The sequence below is a fragment of the Musca autumnalis genome, unplaced genomic scaffold, assembly GCF_047663935.1.
Source record: "Musca autumnalis isolate F117 unplaced genomic scaffold, ASM4766393v1 scaffold_4, whole genome shotgun sequence".
Taxonomy (NCBI): domain Eukaryota; kingdom Metazoa; phylum Arthropoda; class Insecta; order Diptera; family Muscidae; genus Musca; species Musca autumnalis.
The window spans coordinates 100,381,111-100,403,998 of NW_027411977.1; the positions used below are offsets into that span (position 1 = coordinate 100,381,111).

The 22,888-nt window shown below is 35.0% G+C and overlaps 1 protein-coding gene and 1 non-coding gene across 9 annotated transcripts in view; both read left to right on the plus strand.

Moving 5' to 3' along the window:
- Positions 1 to 9,145, plus strand: part of Dhc64C (dynein heavy chain, cytoplasmic) — a 35,633-nt gene extending 26,488 nt beyond the window's left edge. For 4 of the 8 annotated variants that reach the window (XM_073983329.1, XM_073983331.1, XM_073983325.1 and 1 more), the window contains 4 exons: positions 4,213 to 4,411; positions 4,907 to 5,024; positions 5,113 to 8,720; positions 8,791 to 9,145. In XM_073983329.1, coding sequence (XP_073839430.1) covers positions 4,213 to 4,411; positions 4,907 to 5,024; positions 5,113 to 8,720; positions 8,791 to 8,956 — 4,091 coding nt within the window. In that variant the 3' untranslated portion in view covers positions 8,957 to 9,145. The remainder of the gene's footprint in view (positions 1 to 4,212; positions 4,412 to 4,906; positions 5,025 to 5,112; positions 8,721 to 8,790) is intronic. The other 4 variants (XM_073983330.1, XM_073983332.1, XM_073983326.1 and 1 more) reach the window with 1 other exon arrangement.
- A 12,127-nt stretch (positions 9,146 to 21,272) lies between these two features.
- On the plus strand, positions 21,273 to 21,344 carry TRNAQ-CUG (transfer RNA glutamine (anticodon CUG)). The gene has a single exon. It is a non-coding gene; the product is annotated as a tRNA-Gln (tRNA).
- Positions 21,345 to 22,888: the final 1,544 nt, after the last annotated feature.

Sequence of the window (22,888 nt, forward strand, 5' to 3'; positions counted from 1 at the left end):
ATAGGGCTGATGAGCGTGTTTTTTTGTATAGCAGGAACTTTATGCCCTTTAAAATTCTCGAAATGGCCACGAAATACATATATGATTATCGTCCAATTGATATTCGAGCTAGAGTAGACACTGCAACACTTTTTTAAACAGTGTCTCGTAGGCGACCAATTGTTACAAAACTATGCAAAAAGTTTTCATCACAAATATTACAGAAGATGTGCCCTTTCTGATGAAAAAGAGGTACTAAAAATAGTAGTAGTTTTTTTAGATAAAAAAATCAATGTTGCGTTCCCAATTAATATTTTGTCCGTCCGTCTTTCTGGCTGTAACGCAAGATAACCCTCGAACGACTCAACCGATTTGGTCCAAATTTTGTCTTTCGTAATATTTCTTCGAATATGGACTATATCAGCTCATTCCTTCGTGGGTCAATGTACGTAAAATTTAAAAATTTGTCGCACATATACTATTTTAGGACATGTCTCGGATGGTTTTGATCTTTTCTTTTTTGCATCTGGTTGTCCTCGCATATTACAAAGGTACACTTTTTTGGTGGAATGTCCATACTTTCTGAGATAATGGCCCTATAACGACGAATTACTACGTTATAAAAAAGTCTACTTATACCTTAAAACAACTACGTTATAGAGAAGTATTCGTTGCAGGGAAGTTCGTTATAAAGAACTTCAGCTGTAGATATTCTTGTCGCTGCAGCCATCTTAGACCCTTGTCAAGGAGAAACAGACTTGTTGGTTTTTTATCTTTAGTTTTTTTTATGTAAACAAATCAATCGATTTTCTTGCCTGTTGAGGTTCGAAAGTTGTTATTCATACGTTCGAAACTCACATTTCTAAATTTAGATTACCAGGTATGTGATGAAAACCGAATCGACTCGATTTGCAGAATCGAAATGGTAAATTTAGTGGTGCCTTTGATGGTATATATAGTTTTGCTTCGCAATCGCCCCTTATTTGAACAATATTTTTAAAACCCATTTGCAACTTCAATGAAATATTCACTAAAACTCGAAATATACGATTTCGATTTATGGGAAAACGAGTACGATCGTTTTCCATCACATACCAGTACATTCCACTGTGCAACAAAATTCAATTTTTTTCAAAATGATGGGAAAAACCGATTACATTATGAAAGTAGAGCTAAAAATATGAGACACTTTTATCGGCGTTTTTAAAGTTTACGTCGGAAAGTAACCAAAATAGGCGGGGCAAGTTGCGCCCATTTTTAAATTTTTCGAAATATTCGAGTTTATATATCTTGGAATCCTTGCATTTCAGGTATATAGTGTCTTTGGCAACTTTACTTAGGAGGGTGTAGGAAATATTTTTGTTAAAAATTATAACCCTCAAGCGGTTCATCAAAGGGGTCTTTTTTTCGTTTTTTCGAAAATCTTTCAAAAACTCATTAAAAATGTAATCGTATCAAATCCGAATATTCTACAAAATTGTTCGCCATAAAATTTTACTATAGGTCTCAGAATACACCAAATCTGTAACTCTTGTCTAATCGCCAGGAATCTCTAAAAATGAAAAACACGTTTTAGGGTTAAAGTCGGACTTCATTTGAGTTTATTCAAAATTGTCCCACAAAACATAATTTTAGAGAGATGATGTCAGAGACAAAAATATTCTTCGTCAAATTTCACCGTGGGTCACCAAAGAAATGAAATGTCTATTTACATTCTATAGCATGAAAATATCAGTATCAATTTTGCTGAAAAAACATGAAAATATTTCCCATTTTTTATGAAAATTGTTTCCTTCTTTTTTCTAGTTGATGCATGGAAGTAATATAAAACTTGGTTATAAGTGAAAAGTGTCAAAGGATGAAAAATTCTACACAAAATTTCACTATGAGTTTCAAAATAAACCATAAATCTATGTACACTATTTCGTTAAACAAATTAGATTACAAATTTATATATATTAGGATGAAATTATATGTTTTCATTTTGGACTGTTAGTTTTACATAATTCCATACTGGATCAAAATCTAGCAAAATCCTTTACTTTTTGGGAATACTGTTAAAGAAAGAATTGTTTCAAATGAAATTTCATTATGAGTCTCTGAATAAAAGAAATCTGAAGCCATAACATATAATATTCTTAGCAGCACTTGTTTTAGATATATAGGTTTTAGGGCCATATTTTCCAATTTTCATACAGATTGTCGTTGTAATTGAAAAATATAAATATCTTATTGATGGTTTTTCGTTATAAATCAATACAGAAGATGTTGTGTGTTCAATTTAAACAGCTTTTAAAACATTTGTGGTGAATATATATTTGAAAAATATAAAAAAACCTGATCGAACCTGCCAAAATTGCGTATTTTTAATACTTTCAACTTAAATTCCGTAGTTAGGATAAGCCATTGGTTACTTTTATTGAATGCGAAAATACATTAGAGGTCTACGGCTATGGTCCAGTGAAAATATAGGTGTCATATGGGCTCTCACATGCACAATTTGGTGTGGTCCAAAAATACTACTGGGTTTTTCATATTTTTCAAATATATGTATATTCACCACAAATGTTTTAAAAGCTGTTTAAATTGAACGCACAACATCTTCTGTATGAATTTATAACGAAAAACCATCAATAAGATATTTTTCAATTACATTATTTTTCAATTACAACGACAATCTGTATGAAAATTGGAAAATATGGCCCTAAAACCTACATATCAAAAACAAGTGCTGCTAAGAATGTTATATGTTATTGTTACAGATTTCTTTTATTCAGAGACTCATAATGAAATTTCATTTGGAACATTTCTTTCTTTAACAGTAAATGTAAAGGATTTTGCTAGTATGGAATTATGTAAAACTAACAGTCCAAAATTAAAACATATAAATTTCATCCTAATATATATAAATTTGTAATCTAATTTGTTTAAGGAAATAGTGTACATAGATTTATGGTTTATTTTGAAACTCATAGTGAAATTTTGTGAAGAATTTTTCATCCTTTGACACTTTTTACCTATAACAAAGTTTTATATTACTTTCATGCATCAACTAGAAAAAAGAAGGAAAAATTTTTATCAAAAAAATTGGGAAATATTTTCATGTTTTTTCAGCAAAATTGATACTGATATTTTCATGCTATAGAATGTAAATAGACATTTCATTTCTTTGGTGACCCACGGTGAAATTTGACGAAGAATATTTTTGTCTCTGACATCATCTCTCTAAAATTATGTTTTGTGGGATAATTTTAAATAAACTCAGATGAAGTCCGATTTTAACCCTAAAACGTGTTTTTCATTTTTAGAGATTCCTGGCGATTAGACAAGAGTTACAGATTTGGTGTATTCTGAGACCTATTGTAAAATTTTATTGCGAACAATTTTGTAGAATATACGGATTTGATACGATCACATTTTTAATGAATTTTTGAAAGATTTCCGAAAAAAGGACAAAAAAGACCCCTTTGATGAACCGCATGAGGGTTAAAATTTTTAACAAAAAAATTTCCCACACCCTCCTAAGTAAAGTTGCCAAAGACACTATATACCTGAAATGCAAGGATTCCATGATATCCAAACTCGAATATTTCGAAAAATTTAAAAATGGGCGGAACTTGCCCCGCCTATTTTGGCTACTTTCCGACGTAAACTTTAAAAACGCCGATACATGTGTCTCATATTTTTAGCTCTACTTTCATAATCTACTCGATTTTCATTGTCATTTTTTTGTTGTCGCACAGTGTTCTTATTAAGAAAGAAAAATACACTACAGATTCCCAATCAAACTTATGTATATATGTATGTATGTATATCGTAAAAACAGGCTCCAGAGTACAGTTTGTCTTAGTTAGAAGTAAAATACATTTTCCTTGTCTCGATGGTTTTAAAACCAACACAAATTCAAGTTCAAACGTCTAGATGAGATGAGGGTCTAACTTCACAAAATATCTTCATCTTAGTGCTTCCGACGACAACATTTGTTTCGTCACAACAACGTCGACGTCACATATCGGAACTTCTTCTACTGGAATAAATACACAATAAGTAATATTGCAATAAATTAAGAAATAGCCTTACATTTAAGATACATTTTAACTATTCTTATAAGATGACAAGAAAAATCAGTTTTAGTGTACATTATTTATAACAAAACTGAAATACTAACCAACCTCTTTAATGTCTACTTACAAATCTCCCCGATTTTTATACGAATCAATCAATACAATATAGCCGTTAAATCCATTCGGAAACAACAACTTGTTGAAGTGAGAACAATGGCAAATCCACCCTCTGTGGTGAAATTGGCCCTTGAATCGATCTGTTTGTTACTGGGAGAGAATGCAACCGATTGGAAGTCGATTCGCGCTGTTATAATGCGTGAAAATTTCATAAATTCAATTGTATCTAACTTCAGTACTGAAATGATAACGTAAGCATGAGATGTTTCTACAAAACTTTTGGTATCTATATTATATATCAAACAATTTCAAAGATCTTGTTGTTTTTTTTTTCAATTCGTCCTTCTGTTATGTTGTTTTTTTATAATTGTTGTTGATGTGAATGGGACATACAATAAAAACATTAATGATACGATCATCATACAATTCAAAGTGTTATATCATTTGAATTGTTTGGTGCTGCAATCTTGTATTCCACGTAGTTACTTTTTTATTTTGTGCAAATTTTACGTTCATTTTGTAGACATCCCAGGATGTTCTAACAATGTTCAATTATTGGCGTTATTTGTTTTACTAACCTTAGTTTTATTGGAAGTTTTTGTTTTGTTTATCTTTGTTTTGGTGTAATGTTGATGGCTTTGGTTTATGTTGCTTTTTTGCTTTTGCATTCCATCACTTTTGCATGTCTTTCATCTCGTTCTGCTTTGAAGGACAATGAGTATTAATATATTGATTTTTATCGTTAGCGATGATGTACGCGAAAAGATGAAGTCGAAGTATCTCAGCAATCCCGATTATAACTTCGAAAAGGTTAACCGTGCTTCATTGGCTTGTGGTCCTATGGTTAAGTGGGCTATTGCTCAGGTAAGAGTCACTTGAAGTGAGAACGGAATCATTAGACTCTCAGTTTTTATATGTACGTTAATGTGGAAACTTTTGTTTTTGTTTTTAGATTGAATATGCTGATATGTTGAAGCGTGTCGAACCATTGCGTGATGAATTACGTTCACTCGAGGAACAGGCTGCTATTAACAAAGCCAACGCTGATGAAACCAAAGCTTTGGTTGAACAATTGGAGCAAAGTATTGCTGCCTACAAGGAGGAATATGCTCAATTGATTTCACAGGCCCAGGCCATCAAAACCGATTTGGAAAATGTACAAGCCAAGGTTGATCGTTCCATTGCTTTGCTTAAGAGCTTGAATATTGAACGTGAACGATGGGAGAGCACCAGTGAAACATTCAAATCTCAAATGTCCACTATTATTGGTGATGTATTGTTGTCGGCTGCTTTCATTGCTTATGGCGGTTACTTTGATCAACATTATCGTACAAATCTCTTTACCACTTGGAGTCAACACTTGCAATCGGCCAATATACAATATCGTGCTGATATTGCTCGCACTGAGTACTTGTCAAATCCCGATGAACGTTTGAGATGGCAAGCAAATGCCTTGCCCACCGATGATTTGTGCACTGAGAATGCCATTATGCTGAAGAGGTTCAATAGATATCCTTTGATTATCGATCCTTCGGGCCAGGCTACCACTTTCTTACTCAACGAATATGCTGGCAAAAAGATCACCAAGACCAGTTTCTTGGATGACTCCTTCCGTAAGAATTTGGAATCTGCTCTACGTTTCGGTAATCCACTATTGGTGCAAGATGTTGAAAATTATGATCCTATTTTGAACCCGGTATTGAATCGTGAATTGAGACGTAGTGGCGGTCGTGTGTTGATTACCTTAGGTGATCAAGACATTGACTTGTCGCCATCGTTTGTCATATTCCTTTCAACCCGTGATCCGACTGTGGAATTCCCACCGGATATATGCTCTCGTGTTACTTTTGTCAATTTCACCGTCACGCGAAGCTCATTGCAATCACAATGTTTGAACCAAGTTCTGAAGGCCGAGAGACCCGATATTGATGAGAAGCGTTCCGATTTGTTGAAACTTCAAGGTGAATTCCGACTGCGTTTGCGTCAATTGGAGAAGAGTTTGTTGCAGGCTTTGAACGATGCCAAGGGTAAGATTTTGGATGATGACTCAGTTATTGCCACCCTGGAGACATTGAAAAAGGAGGCGTATGACATCAACCAAAAGGTGGACGAAACGGATAAGGTTATTGCCGAAATTGAGACAGTATCCCAACAATATCTTCCACTGTCTGTGGCTTGTAGTAACATTTACTTTACAATGGACAGTTTGAACCAAGTCCACTTCTTGTACCAATACTCACTGAAAATGTTCTTGGACATTTTCTCCACGGTTCTGTACAACAACAAGAAATTGGAAGGCAAGACAGACAATGCGGAACGTTTGGGCATCATCACACGCGATCTATTCCAAGTCTGCTATGATAGGGTTGCTCGTGGTATGCTGCATAATGACCGTTTGACATTTGCTTTGTTGATGTGTAAGATCCACCTCAAGGGTACATCGGAAATGAATCTAGACTCGGAATTCAATTTCTTCTTGAGAAGCAAGGAAGGTTTAATGGCTAATCCAACTCCAGTTGAGGGTCTGACTGCGGAGCAAATTGATGGTGTCAATCGTCTGGCTACACGTGTGCCAATATTCCGCAAATTGGTTGAAAAACTTAGCACCATTCCCGAATTGGGGGCTTGGTTGCAACAAAGTTCACCGGAACAATGTGTTCCATTGTTGTGGGATGAATCCAAGGGTCTTAGCCCAATTGCAACGTCAGTGCATCAGTTGCTATTGATTCAAGCCTTCAGACCGGATCGTGTGATTGCCGCTGCCCACAATGTGGTTAATGCCGTTTTGGGTGAAGACTTTATGCAGACTGCTGAAGACGAATTAGATTTTGCTGCCGTCGTGGAGAAACAATTGAACAGCAATACACCAGCCTTGTTGTGTTCGGTACCAGGTTTCGATGCTTCCGGACGTGTTGATGATTTGGCTGCTGAATTGAACAAACAAATTTCAAGCATTGCCATTGGTTCTGCTGAAGGCTTCAACCAAGCTGAATCTGCCATTAATATGGCCTGTAAGAGCGGCAGATGGGTAATGCTCAAGAACGTTCACCTGGCTCCACAATGGTTGGTACAATTGGAAAAGAAAATGCATTCCCTACAACCCCATTCTGGATTCCGTCTATTCTTAACCATGGAGATTAATCCTAAGGTGCCCGTAAACCTTTTGAGAGCTGGTAGAATCTTTGTGTTTGAACCACCACCAGGTATTCGTGCCAATTTGTTGAGAACCTTCTCAACAGTGCCTGCAGCTCGTATGATGAAAACTCCTAGCGAGAGAGCACGCTTGTACTTCCTTTTGGCTTGGTTCCATGCCATTGTCCAAGAACGTTTGCGCTACGTGCCCTTGGGCTGGGCCAAGAAGTACGAGTTCAATGAGAGCGATTTGCGAGTGGCTTGCGATACTTTGGATACTTGGATCGACAGTACAGCCATGGGTCGCACTAATTTGCCACCTGAGAAAATTCCTTGGGATGCTTTGGTTACTCTGCTCTCTCAGTCTATATATGGCGGTAAAATCGACAATGACTTCGATCAGCGTTTGCTGCAGTCATTCTTGAAGAAGTTGTTCACAGCACGTTCGTTCGAAGCCGATTTCGCTTTAGTCGCCAATGTAGATGGCGCTTCAGGCAGTCAACGCCACATTACCATGCCCGATGGCACGCGCCGAGATCATTTCCTAAAATGGATTGAAAATCTCACCGACCGCCAAACACCATCCTGGTTGGGTCTGCCTAACAACGCCGAAAAGGTTCTACTTACCACACGTGGTACCGATTTGATTAGCAAACTTTTGAAAATGCAACAACTAGAAGATGACGATGAACCAGCCTACACTGTTGAAGAGACCAATGAACAGGCAGCTGCCGCTGCTGCAGCCCAACGTGAAGATGGTCGACCTTCATGGATGAAAATACTTCACAAGTCAGCCACAGCTTGGTTGGATTTGTTGCCTAAAAATTTGCAAACTCTTAAGAGAACTGTGGAAAATATTAAAGATCCACTCTATCGTTACTTTGAACGTGAGGTCACCATGGGTGCCAAATTGCTGCAAACTGTCATATCCGATCTGCAGGATGTTGTTTTGATTTGTCAAGGAGAAAAGAAACAAACAAATCACCATCGTTCCATGTTGTCGGAATTGGTTAAAGGCATCATACCCAAAGGCTGGAAACGTTATACTGTGCCAGTTGGCTGTACTGTTATTCAATGGATTACTGATTTCAGCAACCGTATACAACAATTGCAAAAGGTATCACAGCTGGTGTCACAAGCTGGAGCTAAGGAACTGCAAGGATTCCCAGTATGGTTGGGTGGTTTATTGAATCCCGAGGCCTATATTACAGCCACTCGTCAATGTGTAGCCCAAGCCAACAGTTGGTCTTTGGAAGAGCTCGCTTTGGAAGTAACTATAACCGAGACAGGTGTAAATACCGAAACCAAAGACAGCAGTTTCGGTGTCACGGGCTTGAAATTACAAGGAGCCCATTGCAAGAACAATGAATTGTTGTTGGCCACCACCATTATGATGGATCTACCCTTGACCGTATTGAAGTGGGTTAAGTAAGTATATGCAAAATCTTAGCATAATAGTGTGTGATAATAATCATTTTCTTTTCTCTAATTAACTTAGGGTTTCAAGTGAACATCGCATCAGCAAATTAACATTGCCGGTGTATTTGAATTCTACTCGCTCGGAACTGTTGTTCACCATTGATATGGCCGTAGCTGCCGGACAAGATCCTCATAGTTTCTATGAGCGTGGTGTAGCCGTATTGACTTCAACGGCTTTAAATTAAATTGATTTCAACTTATTATAAAAGAAAGAAAAAACTTCAACTATAATCATATCTATATAATGTGTCCTTTAAAATTAAAAATAATGCTTGTTCAATGTGAATTATTAAATGAAATTAATGAATTGTTAAATAAACCATTGAAGTAAGCTATCATTAATAAAATATATTACCATTTTGAATGAATAAAAATATTATGTTTCTTATTTGAAAGCAATAATATTTGTATGGGTTTTGCACAGTGGTGGCACTTATATGGGAATGTGTGACAAAAATACTTCTGGGTAATATATCTAACTGAACACATTGTTCAACCGAATTTGCTGTAATCCGATTGTTATTGCAAGTAAAACTCTCCTCGAAGTTTTTTAGTTTATTTGGTAATCCCCCTATAAGATCTATCAGGGTAATCATGAAAATAATTTTAAAAAGTGAAATTCTTTAAAAATCAATATTTTAAAACATTAAAAACTACAATAACCACTTAATTATGGAATATTCTTGCAGAATCGACAAGAAATATTCCTTTTTTGGACATATGTAAATATGGAAATAAAAAATTGTGAAATTGGAAAGGCCCTGTATATCTCGATTTAAGGTATTTTACATATCGCTCATTTACTCCAAGAGTGGCATAACTCAAAAAATTTCAATCGCCAACTAAAAACCCGTTTTTCTCGAAACTGGATTTTCTGAGATATGTCACTCTTTAAATGAGCGATATGTTAACTAAATATTCAAAAGAAATAAGTCCTTATTAATGAATGTAGAGTTCAGTACACTACAGTACATCTTATAAAGGGATATAGGGTTACTTATAGGATTTAATCACTTTATAGGATTTAATCAGCTTCTTCTGCAATGTTATCTGTAATAATGTAATTTTGGTTCCCAGTGCGTGGAAAATCTCCATCCACATTTTGACGTGGTCAAACATTAGGCATGGTGCTCTTGAACCAACTTTAAATGAAGGGGTCGATCGTCGATAACAATTATCGTTGAGTGGCGTTGTCAGTTGTCAAAATTGATCCACGTATGGCAACTCTCAACTGAAGTTGCGAATCTCAGTTGACGAAGCGGCTGTTTTTCAGCAACCACCAATTTTCAGTTGCAGTGAACATTTTCGAAGAAACAAGAAGTAAAATAGAAGGAAAACTAAACATGTTGTTAACAATTATTGATTCTTTGCATCATTAATTAATTTTGTGTATCAGTATAGTGAAAATAACGACAAAGCAGCAGTTCGAAATATTAATTGATAAACTGAGTGAAAATCCAAACTTAGCCCGAGGAGTTCGGGAGTTTTGGTGAAACCAAAGCCACAGCGGATGAAGTGTGGAGGTCCATTTCGGACAGTTTAAACAGTCATGAACCTCTAACACGAACACCTGAAGAGTGGCAGAGTCTGGATTCACTTCAAAGCAAAGTTGAAAAATAAACAGCCCAATTATGAACGGCCTCTCACCGTGAGTTTTCTCTTTCTCGCCTCCTCCCCTATTATAAACATCATATCGCCGTGAGTGATGTTATGTTCTCACTGTTCCCTTATTATAAACAACAAGAGGGTGAGCAAAACTCACGTTCGTGAAAAAATTAGCTATTACAAATGTAAAAAAAGTGAGAAAAAGAGGCAAATTTCTGCTGAAATTTCTCACTACCGAAATCAAAGTGAGTTGAACAAAAAAAATTAAGTGTGAACATTTATTTTAAAAAATACGAATATTTTGTATCTGTAATGATAATTAATTGTATTTTAGGTTGAAAGTAACAAAAAATAATAAGAGATTTTTTATGTTGTGAGGTTATTGTTGACCTTTGGACGCTATTTTCTTTGGTTTTAATTTGGCTTGAGGTCAACTTAAAAATTTAAAAACAAATGGGCGTTTTTGTTTTTATTCCTATAAAAAGAAAGAAATATCAATATTATAAATTTCTACCATAATGTTTATAGTTGCATAAACGAATGTTCTTGTTTTTTAAAGCTTAGGACATTGACCGCTAACATTTTTTCAGAGTTCTTTACGAATTCGGTCTGAATCTCTGAATTCTTTCAGAATTTGGTACAAAATTGGGTCTACCTTCAGTTCCAAGAATGGCATGTAACTATCCACTGGAGTTATATGACTAGGTTTGGCATCGCACCATTAAAAGACGCAGAGTACTGTGCATGGTGCTATCAATATTTGCCTAAGAATTTAGACGACTGCAATATCCCAAGTATAGTTGAGCAAAAACTACTCTGGTTTGTTGTGGACTTTATTCACACTATATTTGTTTACATTAGAACCTGCGACTATGTGAAAGCTATTCAAAACTACTTGAAATGCTTGTTGAGCAAGGGATTCTATCCAGTATGGTTGGGCTTCCCTCTCTAGAACGTGAAGATCATTCTTGATGGACCTAGTGTGTCGGGCCAACCCACCCAACGTTTTAGTTACAGTACTTGCTCGGGCATTACCGTGAGAGCCATCCCTATCTCACGGTAATGCCCGAGCAAGTACTGTAACTAAAACGTTGCCCGTGGTATGTATCAGTGAAGGAAGGCCTAAATCGAGTTTTCAGGTATGGACAGATCAAAAAGGTACATTCTGCATAAAGCGGCTCACAACTATACAAGGACCCAATCAGGAGCAACCCATGTGTGCAATTGTTATTCCTAGAGAGAGTAATGTACACGATTTGGATCTTTTGGGGTCGCAGTCTTGGAAAGAATGGGAGATGGTGCTAAACACAACTTCCACTTCATTTCCTTGGTATTCCTCAGAATTTGCCATTTCTGTTATCACCCAAAATGCAACATTAAACATTTACTTATTGTAGCCATTTAATGACGTTTTTAAACGACATTTGTTCACTTTTTTACGATTTTCCAATAAATTTCACGAATTCTTCAGTGTAAATAAACTATTTTCACATATCTGCCAAAACAAAAGAACAGCTGTTACAGATGTTGCCATGTTGTTTTAATGTTGTATTTTCTTTTACCAATATCCATGTTCTTTTACAGTGGATTGTTAATAACTGACATTTTTCTTGCTAGAAATGTTTATTAATTTGAAAATTTATTTATTTTTTATACAAAAAATAAGAATTAATTAATCTCAAAGTTATTTGTGCAAAAAATGACGGTATGGCAACACAAATTATTATTTCAAGGGTTCACAAGTCGCGCCATTATTTTCCATTTTCCGACTTGTCAACCCTTGTTCACTTTTTGTGCTCCTCCCTGCTCAATCATAATGGCTCTGTTCCAGTAATGCAAGAATCTACTAATTTTTACTATTTTTTCCGATAACATAAAGGAAAAAATGTTATCGTAGTAAAAAATAGTAGCTTCTTGCAGGTTCTGGAACAGAGCAAATAGCTCGAGCAGGTGAAAGTGAACTGCAACTCACTTGTGAGTAGCTCCCTACGTGAAGATTCATAATCGCTATGAAAATGCCTCAAAATAAAATAAACTTCAACGACACTGGGCTTACACCTGGGAAGTTTTTCCTTTTTGAATAAATCGCGGTCAAAGTTCTCATCTTTAGGGTTGTTTAGGTTTCCACGATTTTGCTTGGAAATCGCAAGTCCTGTCGAGTCGGGATTAAAGAAAATATTGTAGCTGTGAAAATTCTCTACAAGATTGACCTTTATGATATTTCCTTAGGTTTTACCTTTTTTGAGAAATAGAAGTTCAAATTGGGACAATGCACTGACTGTATCGCCTCCTTATAAAACAATGTAACTTTCAATAAAAGCTGCTTACACCTGGGAAGTTTTTGCGGATTTTGAAACAGCAATGTTCATAGATGAGAAAAATCCTAAAACAAGAAAAAGTCGCTAAAGGGATTTTAAATAAACCGCGGTCATAGTTCACATTTTTAGGTTAATTTTTGGTTTTCGCGATTTAGCTTGGAAGCAAGTCCTTTCGAAATGTGGCTAAAGGAAATGTAGTAGCTGTGAAAATTCTCTAGAGGATTAACCTTTATGATTTCTTCCTAGGTTTCATTTTCGAGATATAGAAGTTCAGGTCACATTTTTAGTGTTTTTTGGTTAGATTTTCACGATTTGCTTGAAAACGGGAAGTCTTATCGAAATGGTACTAATAGCTGTAAAAATTCTCTACAAGATAGGCTTTTGTAATTTTTTCCTAGGTTGTACCATTTTTGATATATATAAATTGAAGCTGGGAAATTGCAGTCATGTCATTGTTTTATAAGGAGACAGTGAGTTGTCCCAATTTGAACTTCTATATCTCAAAAATGGTAAAACCTACGAAGATATTGTAATGGACAATCTTGTAGAGAATTTTCACTGCAACAACATTCTCTTTAGTTCAATTTTGATTGTGCTATCGGTTGCCAAGCAAAATTGTGAAAACCAAAAAGACCCAAAAATTGAACTTTGACCGCGATTTATTTAAAAAACGCTCCGGCGATTTTTTTTGTTTTGTGTAAGCGGTTTTTATTGAAAGTTACATTGTTTTATAAGGAGGCGATACAGTCAGTGCATTGTCCCAATTTGAACTTCTATATCTCAAAAATGGCAAAACCTAAGGAAATATCATAAAGGTCAATCTTGTAGAGAATTTGCACAGCTACAATATTTTCTTTAATTCCGACTCGACAGGACTTGCGATTTCCAAGCAAAATCGTGGAAACCTAAAAACCCTAAAGATGAGAACTTTGGCCGCCATTTTTTCAAAAAGCAAAAACATCCCAGGTATATGCTTCTTTCATTTCAGTTTGGTCCAAGAGCACCGTGTAGGGTGTCCCAAAAAAGAAAAATTATTTATTAACCCTCCGTTAGACACACCTGGGTCTGGCCAAATGCTTTTAAATATTATAAAATAGGCCTCGCCATACCCAGGTATCCAACGGAGGGTTAAAGTGAATACTTTTCCTATCACGAGCTTTCAGTGCGGTTCCACGTTACCATGATAAAATAGATCGCTAATAGCACAAACCTATTTTATTAAATACACATATGTATAAGAATGGATAATAAAATTACTTAAAATATTCCAAAAATAAATAAATGCTCTGTTCCAGAACCTGCAAGAAGCTACTATTTTTTACTACGATAACAATTTTTCCTTTATGATATCGAAAAAAATAGTAAAAATTAGTAGATATTTGCAGTTCTGGAACAGACCAAAATTGTTGGTCGTCATAACTGTCTAAACCAGGCATGACCAAAAATAGAACGGAGAAAATGTGAATGTATTCAAAATATTAGCAACATATAACAGTGTGTTAGTAAGTTTGTTTTTCATAAATATAAAAAAGTCCTAATAAGCCATGATATACATGTTGCAACAAAATCTCGTTTCATAAAAGCGTATATATGGCCAGTCTTGTTATATTCAGTCGAAGTGTGGACGTTAAAAGCGGCAGATATCAAACGGATCGAAGCATTTGAGATGTGGGTGTACCGTCTAGAACTAAAAATACCATGGGTCCTGCATGTACCAAATATTGAAGTATTGCGAAGAATGAATACAACAAGAGAATTATTAAACAACATAAAGAAACGGAAAACAGCATATCTAGGGCACATTATGCGAAACCGTAAATACACCATTCTCCAGGAAATACTGCAAGCAAACATAGAAGGAAGACGTACCAGAGGAAGAAAAGAGATGTCATGGATTCAAAATATCCAGCAATGGACAGAATTCCAGAACGCCGAAAATTTAATAAGCATTGCGAGAAATAGAGATATATTTTCCTATTTTGTTAATAATTTATAAAAACATAAATATGTAATTTTTTGACAATTGTAATATGATCGCTAACATTCGAAAATCGAATACGCAATAAAGAAGAAAAAAGTTTGTATTCAAGCAAGCTATAAAGCAATAACAAATCAACACATTTGTTCTCTTTTGTACGCTCTTTCTGTGCATTCGGATCGTGTGCGTGTAAATTGCCGAAAATCATCGGCACCGCCGTGCCAAATGTGACCATGCTTGGTCTAAACCGCAGATATCCGCAAAAAGTCTAAGCAGTTTTGAAATCTACAGACCCTTGGCTTCAATTTGGTATTGGCGGCGATTCTTGCAAATGCTTGTAATGTAATTAAAACTTTTCAAGAACCGCGAAAAATAATAAAAAAATAAAAAATAAGATGAGTTTCGGAAAATTTGGAATCGATTGCATTTTCAAATTTTAAAAATCTTTATATATAAAACTCAATTGTCGTTTTTTGTTGGTAATTGAATCAGTTGAAAACGGCTGGAGCGATTTAGATGATTTTTTGTGGAAATGTTAGTCATAGTCCGGTTTAGGTAATGGGAAATTCCGTAATTGACTATTGTATATGTTCGTATAGCTTTTTACAGTTTGTTTCTAATCTAAGTGTAGATTTGAAAGCCTTCTCAGACCATATGCCACTTCACTTGCAACTCAAAGTTCCGAGTAGTTGTGGGAAAAGTGACGAAAATAGTCAGCCATCGATGCAAAAACTTCACTGGAAAAACAAATACAAGAGTCAATATACGCGAAATTTGTCCACACTTTCGACATCTTACTTTTCACAAAACTCTTCAGTAGATGCTATGATAGAATCAATCATAATGAAAATAAAGCAAGCCAACGACATAAGGTGTAACAAAGCTGTTTTTGAACCAAAACAAAAATGGTTCGATTGGCAATGCTACCGTTCTAGATCAAACATGATGAGACACTTAAAAAAGTACAGAAAATCGTATACGCTAATAAATAAAAATCGTTATTTCTTATCACGAGCAAAATTTAGATCTTTGTGCTCACGGAAGAAACTGGCTTTGTTTAGTGCCAATCTTAAGAAACTAGATACTATTAAATGCAGTAAAGATTGGTGGTCAATATCAAAATCTTTAAAAAAACGAGTTCAACCGCACAGAGGCAATCTATCTGCAGAACAGTTCAGAAAACATTTTGAGTATATGCAATCCAATCTAGACGATCTATACATTAGTTGGTGTAAACCTTATTTAGTAGATCCTTTTCTAGATTCGTCTTTCGAATTTTTTGAATTAAAAAATGTTGTAAACAAACTAAAGACCAATAAATCTCCAGGTCAAGATGGTATTTTGTACGAATTTTATAAATATGCTCCCCAAAATTTTTTGAAACAGATTTTGCGTGTCTTTAATACTATATTTTTAACTGAAAAAATTCCAACGTGTTTTACACAGTCTATTTTGATACCTTTGTACAAAAAAGGTGACCCGAACATTGCGGCAAATTATAGAGGCTTATCACTTATGGACACAATAACCAAAATTTTCAATAGTATTTTGTTAAACCGCATTACTCACTGGCTAACACGAAAAGATGTTCTCAATGAATTTCAGGCTGGCTTCAGAAAAGCCATTCAAATGCATTTGATTTGATCCCACGAAATAGTTTATTCTATAAACTTTCTAGTATGGGCCTATCAACCAAGTTGATAAGAATATTGGAAGGTATATACGAAAATACAACAACTAAAGTCTGGGATGGCAACAGCTATTCAAAATCCTTCTCTGTGAATTCTGGCGTCAAACAGGGTTGTATATTAAGCCCTACACTTTTTTCGTTATATATAAATGATTTACCGGATGAATTACCAGGTGGAATCGTTGTAGCGGATACAAATATAAAAGTTTTACTCTATGCCGATGATATCGTCATACTTTCAGATTCGTCTTCCGGCTTACAGAAAATGATCAATTCTTTACAAATGTATTGTTTTAAGTGGCGTCTTAAAGTCAATTTGTCCAAATCAAAAGTAATGGTTTTTCGCAAATCTGGTAGAATATCTGCAAATCTAAAATGGTATTACGAAAACCAAGAAATCGAAATTGTTAACAGTTACACATACCTTGGAGTCGAATTAACATATAATTTATCTTTCAATAGTCACCTAAAGAAAAAACTCAGCTCTTCGAAAATGGCTGTAAACTCAACATGGTCTAAGTACTTAAATCACCCTAAAATATCTAAATTTAATAAATTAAAAATCTTCAATGCTTGCTCTAAGTCCATTATGTTCTATGCTGCGCAAATATGGGGGTTCGAAAAGTACGAATCGGTTGAAAAATTATTTAGATTTTTTGTTAAAAAAATGTTATACCTTCCTAACAATACACCAAATTATATGCTACACATAGAAACTGGGCTTCCTACATTATACTCCCATACTCTAAAAATGCACTTTTCCTACATAAACCGGGTATTGCGTCTGAACCCAAACAGACTACCGAAAATTTTAGCAGAAAAAGTAATTGAAAAGGAAATTTATTGGGCAAAAGAGTGGTCAAATATATGCGAAAGGGTACAATTTTTTCCCTCCAATAATAACATACCTAAAAGTAATTATTGGAAGGACATTATTGATGCATTGAATAACACAGAGCGAACTAACTTTTTCAGCAGTGCTCTGAATTCCCAGTTTCACGACCTATATCCACGCTTAGAGTACAATCAAACTTATAATCTTACACAAAATTTGTCAGCATATGCTACGAGTTGGATTATTAAAGCTAGAGGTGGCTTACTTCATTTGAATTCCAATCCTTTTGTAAGAAACAGTAGTAGTAATATGTTATGTACAATTTGCAATATGAACGAACAAGAAAATACTTTCCATCTCATTGGAGTATGCCCTATTTATGCAGAATTTAGGAGTATATACTTTGGAAAAAATACCCTCTCAGAAAGTGAAGTAATTGATGCTTTAAATGGTACGAATTATCTTTCATTGTTTAAATATATAACATCCTGTGTTAAATACAGAAATCTCATAGTAAATGAATTTACATAAATTATAAAACACTTTTTTAATATGTCTACGTATAAAATGGCTAACAGCAAAATAGCTATGCCAATTATAGATGTACATTAATATACATATATGCTATTATTAAGATTTTAATTATGATATAATGTAATACAATCTATTAATAAAATAAATAAAAATAGTCCGGTTTAGGTTTTTACACAAAGAAAAATTGGCCACGCCCACTTTTATAAATATGTTATAATTACGAAACTACTCAATAGATTTTCCTGAAAATTTCAGGGAACGTATAGTGATGGCCCACGGTTGAAATAGGCTAAATATTTGGTTGAATTTCGGATCGGTCGGGGTACCTCCCCTATGCACAGTGTCCGAGTTTACGAAAAACCTGGCCAAATCTCTAACAATGAATAGATTTTGACCTAACCTTTGGTTCTTATGTTTTTCCGGCCGCTGATTACATTTTTGATATTATTTAACCCTCAGGCGGTCATTTAAGGGGTCTTTTTGGTCCCTTCTCCTATAAAATGTGACGTTATCGGATCAAAATATTCTACAAATTTGTTCGCCATCAATTTTTACTATGGGTCCTAGAATACACCAAAACTCTATACCTTACCTAAACTCCAGAAATATGCAAAATTATAAACACACTTTAGGGTTAAGGGCGTACTTCATGTGAGTTTTGGCAAAATTGTCATACAAAGCATCATTTTAGAAGAATGCCGTCAAAGACAAAAATGTTCTCTGCTAAGTTTCACTATAAGTTACCAAAGAAAAGAAATCTCTATTTGCATTACATACCAAGAAAATATCGGTATCAATTTAGCCAAAAAACCAAGAAACTAAAATAGGGTTGCAAGCTTCCACCGTTTCTACAGTTTTGGAAATATTTGAGTTAAGATCACTTGGATTCCTTGCACTTTAGGTGTATAATGTCTTTGGTAACTATACTGACAAGAATGCGAGGAATATTTTTCTTAACAAAATTAACCCTCGTGCGAGTCATAAAAGGTTTCATTTTGGTCCCTTTTTCCACAAATCTTTAAAATCTCCTATAAAATGTGATCGGATCAGACCAAAATATTCTAGAAACTTGTTTGCCATAAAATTTTACTATAGGTCTTAGAATATACCAAAACTCCAAATTATACCCAAACGCCAGAAAGTGACGCTATACTATATTCTGACATTCTGAATGAAAGAAAACCTGTACATACCTGCAAGACAAAATATCACATAAAAACAAAAAGTGCAAATATGTGCAGGATGTTTCGATGGAAATTGGTAAAAAACCCTTCCTTTTTTATAAAATGATAAATTACACGGCCCAACTCGATCTTACTCACAACTATTTTCATACATAATTTATTGTGAAAATTGATCTTTGAAAAAATTAACAAGTACGGACATCAATTTTTAAAGAACGCACAATTCATTGGCGACACTGAACATCTTAAATTCGTTTCACATATGTACCTTTCATTACAATTACAAAAACAAAATATTTAATAACCGTTGTTTATTTTGCATGTTATCATAGATTTATAAACAACTTAAATATTGAAAAGAAAAAAAAATCCAAATAGGGTCACTTCGACCTGCTTTAGGGTCACTTTCTCCAACCTTACGTACTTATTTTAGTACTTAAAACCGACCGCTCTCACTTTTTAATTGGGTTATATCTACAAAACTACTGAATGGATTTTCAAGAAAAGTCGCGATTTGTCTAAACTTTTAAATCTTTATAAATAAAAATCAAATATCGTTCGTTGGTAATGGCATCAGTTGAGAACGACTGGACCGATTTTCGACTTGGGTTTTTAAGCAAAGAAAATTTGACCACGCCCACTTTTACGCCCACTTTTTTCAATTTTCAATTTTTATCATTTCTACAAAAACTACTGAACCGATATTCCTGAAATTGCCAGGGAATGTGCAGAGATGACCCCGCTTAAAATAGGCTACAAGTTCAGTTGAATTTCGGAAAGGGCGGGGTACTTCCCCTATACCCTACTTTTTTAAAAATGTTATATTTACAATAATTACGAATGTATCTATTTGGAAGTTAATTTGCGAGGCAATTGTGGTTGTGTCCCCGACCTTACCTACTTTTTTATGAACCAAAGACTTGACCCACATACATACCCACTTTTTAAAATATGTTACATCTACAAAACTACTGAAGCGATTTTCCTGAAAATGTCAATGAATGTACAGGCATATTTTCTTGAATTTTGAAGGGGACATATTTAAAAAAAAAACGCCTTACCTTTATGAATAAAAATCAAATGCTGTCATAACCCAACTTAGGTTTTTTGGAAAGAAAAGTTTACCACGCCCGAGAAAACAGGTTACATATTTTATTGAATTCCAGAGGGTGCGGGGTACCTCCCCTATGCGATATTTTTTAAAAACGTTACATTTGAAAAAATTATGTATGTATCGGAATAAAAATTTACGGATTAATCTACAATCTAGGCACTTCTTTGGGGCCTAAAGGCCCGGCCACGCCTTTTTTTAATATGTCATAACTCTAATACTACTGAAGGGATTTCCATAAAATTTGCAGGAAAAACTCAATGTTTGTCGTTGTTGTGTATATTTTATGAATTTCGGAAGAGGTGGGGACCTTCGCCATGCCTTTCTGTTAAACGCTATATGTATAAGCCAAACTTATGATTATATCGGTTTCAGTATAAATTTTGATAGGCAATGAAGTTGTGTACACCCTAGGTACATATTTGGAGCAAAAATACCGGGCCACGCGTGCTGACCTCGCCCACGCTTTTCAAAACATTATTTTTCAAAAACTACTGAACCTAATTTTCAGAAAATGTTCAGGAATGTCCCGTGGTCCAAAATGCTATATATTTGTAGACGAATTTCGGGGCCTATTATTTTATAATCGCTATATTTGCTAAACTTAATAGTGCATCAGGTTGCAAATTAGTTTTCGAAACAACGGTGGTTGCGCCCCCGATGAAGAAAAACTATATATTTACAAATGTACTTAATTGGTGAGGTTCAATGGTCCATCAGCCATGAAAAGCTAAAACATATGTATAAGTCTCAATAAGCGGGAGAATTCGATTTAACCATTTTTTTTACTTTCATAATTAGATCGCTTTAGGATAAAGACAGGGACATGGACGATAATAAATCCTAAAAGGCACAAATTGGCAAAGAAAAGGAAGGTTAAAGACAAAATCTGTTGATAAATTTAAAATCCTTCTCGGGTTGACAATGGACCGAAGCAGTGGGGTAGAAAATACCTATTTTTGAATTTTCAAGAATAAAGTCGATAAAAAGTTGTCATTAAAACTCTTTATGACGGGCCAGCAACGCGGGCGGGGGTCTGCTAGTGATGATTTGAATTTGTTGATTTTTGTCGTTGGACGCATCCACTGTGGGTGGGTTGGTATTGTAGGGTTTTTTCTGTTCGTTTATCAGAGGGACAATACAAGCCTGCGCATTAGAACTCCTGAAGACGAATGAAGGGTGGATTTGTATGTGTGCGAATAAAATCATACTATTTGTTATCCTTTACAACGTTGTATCCTTAACGGGTTCCATGGTGTAATGGTTAGCACTCTGGACTCTGAATCCAGCGATCCGAGTTCAAATCTCGGTGGGACCTAAAAACTTCATTTTTTGTGATTATTTCAATTTTATCAAGTCTACGCACTATAGCTTTAACATAGTGGGTTTATGCCTACAACAGCTTTTTAATAATTTAAAAAAGGGCACATTAAAACATGCCCAAGATATAATAATACAAATGACTATGCGATACCCTACACCACTATCCCTGTGCATAAGCTTTTCACTGATAAACATTTTGTTTATGAAGATACTAAAGTTTCAGCCACACTGGCTTTTATACCAATTTTATATTTGACTACTGTCGAAAATCTTTTTGGTACTGATTGTGCTGTTGCTGGTCTTCTCGATTAGTATTTTACATCTTCAAAATATTAAAAAAATTGGGATAGGTTAGCGCCAAGTTTCATTATTAAGGTCTTTCCCCTAGGAATATGGCCGATTAGTTCAATTTTGTTGAAATGCACCCAATACAAATAAAAACAAGTATGAGAGGGCTATAGTCGGACGGGGCCGACCATGTGACACCCTACACCACTCTATCTCTGTGCACTAGTTTTCCACAGATTTTTATACCCTACACCACACAGTGGTAAGGGGTATTATGTCTTTGTGCATTTGTATGTAACATACAAAAGGAAACGAAATAGACCCACAGTTACTTTTGGGGATATACATATAATCACTTTCTGAGTCGATTTATGCGTGTCCGTCCGTCTGTCCATGTATTTTTGTTCGCAACATACAGGTCGAATTTTTTGTCCGATTCAGCTGAAAATTGGGGACTACAACTTTTTTAGCCATAGGAAGAACGCTATTGCTTTTGGTGAAAATCGGTTCAGATTTGGATATAGCTCCCATAAATATTTTCGCCCGATTTCACGTATTTGCTGCACCAAACACGCTATATACGTCCAATTTTGATGAAATTTTGAATGTGTGACTGAATTTTGTCTACAAATAAGTGTGCAAAATTATATTGAAATCGGTCCGGACTTGGATATAGCTCCCATATATATTTTCGGCCGATTTCACGTATTTCCTGTACCACACACGCTATATATGTCCGATTTCGATAAAATTTGGAATGTGTGACTAAATTCAGTCTAGAAATAAATGAGCCAAATTATATCGAAATCGGTTCAGATTTGGATATAGCTCCCTCATATATATATGTTCGCCCGATTTCACGTATTTGCTGCACCAAACACGCTATATACGTCCGATTTTGATGAAATTTAGAATGTTTGACTAAATTCGGTCTAGAAATAAGTGTACCAAATTATATCGAAATCGGTTCCGATTTGGATATAGCTCCCAGATATATTTTCGGCCGATTTCACGTATTTTCTGTACCAAACACGCTATATATTTCCAAATTCGATGAAATTTGGAACGTGTGACTGAATTCAGTCTAGAAATAAATGTGCCAAATTATATCGAAATCGGTTCAGATTTGGATATAGCACCCATATATATTTTCTGCTCCAAACACGATATACATAAGTCCGATTTCAATGATATTTGGAATGTGTGACTGAATTCGGTCTGGAAATAAATGTGCCAAATTATATAAAAATC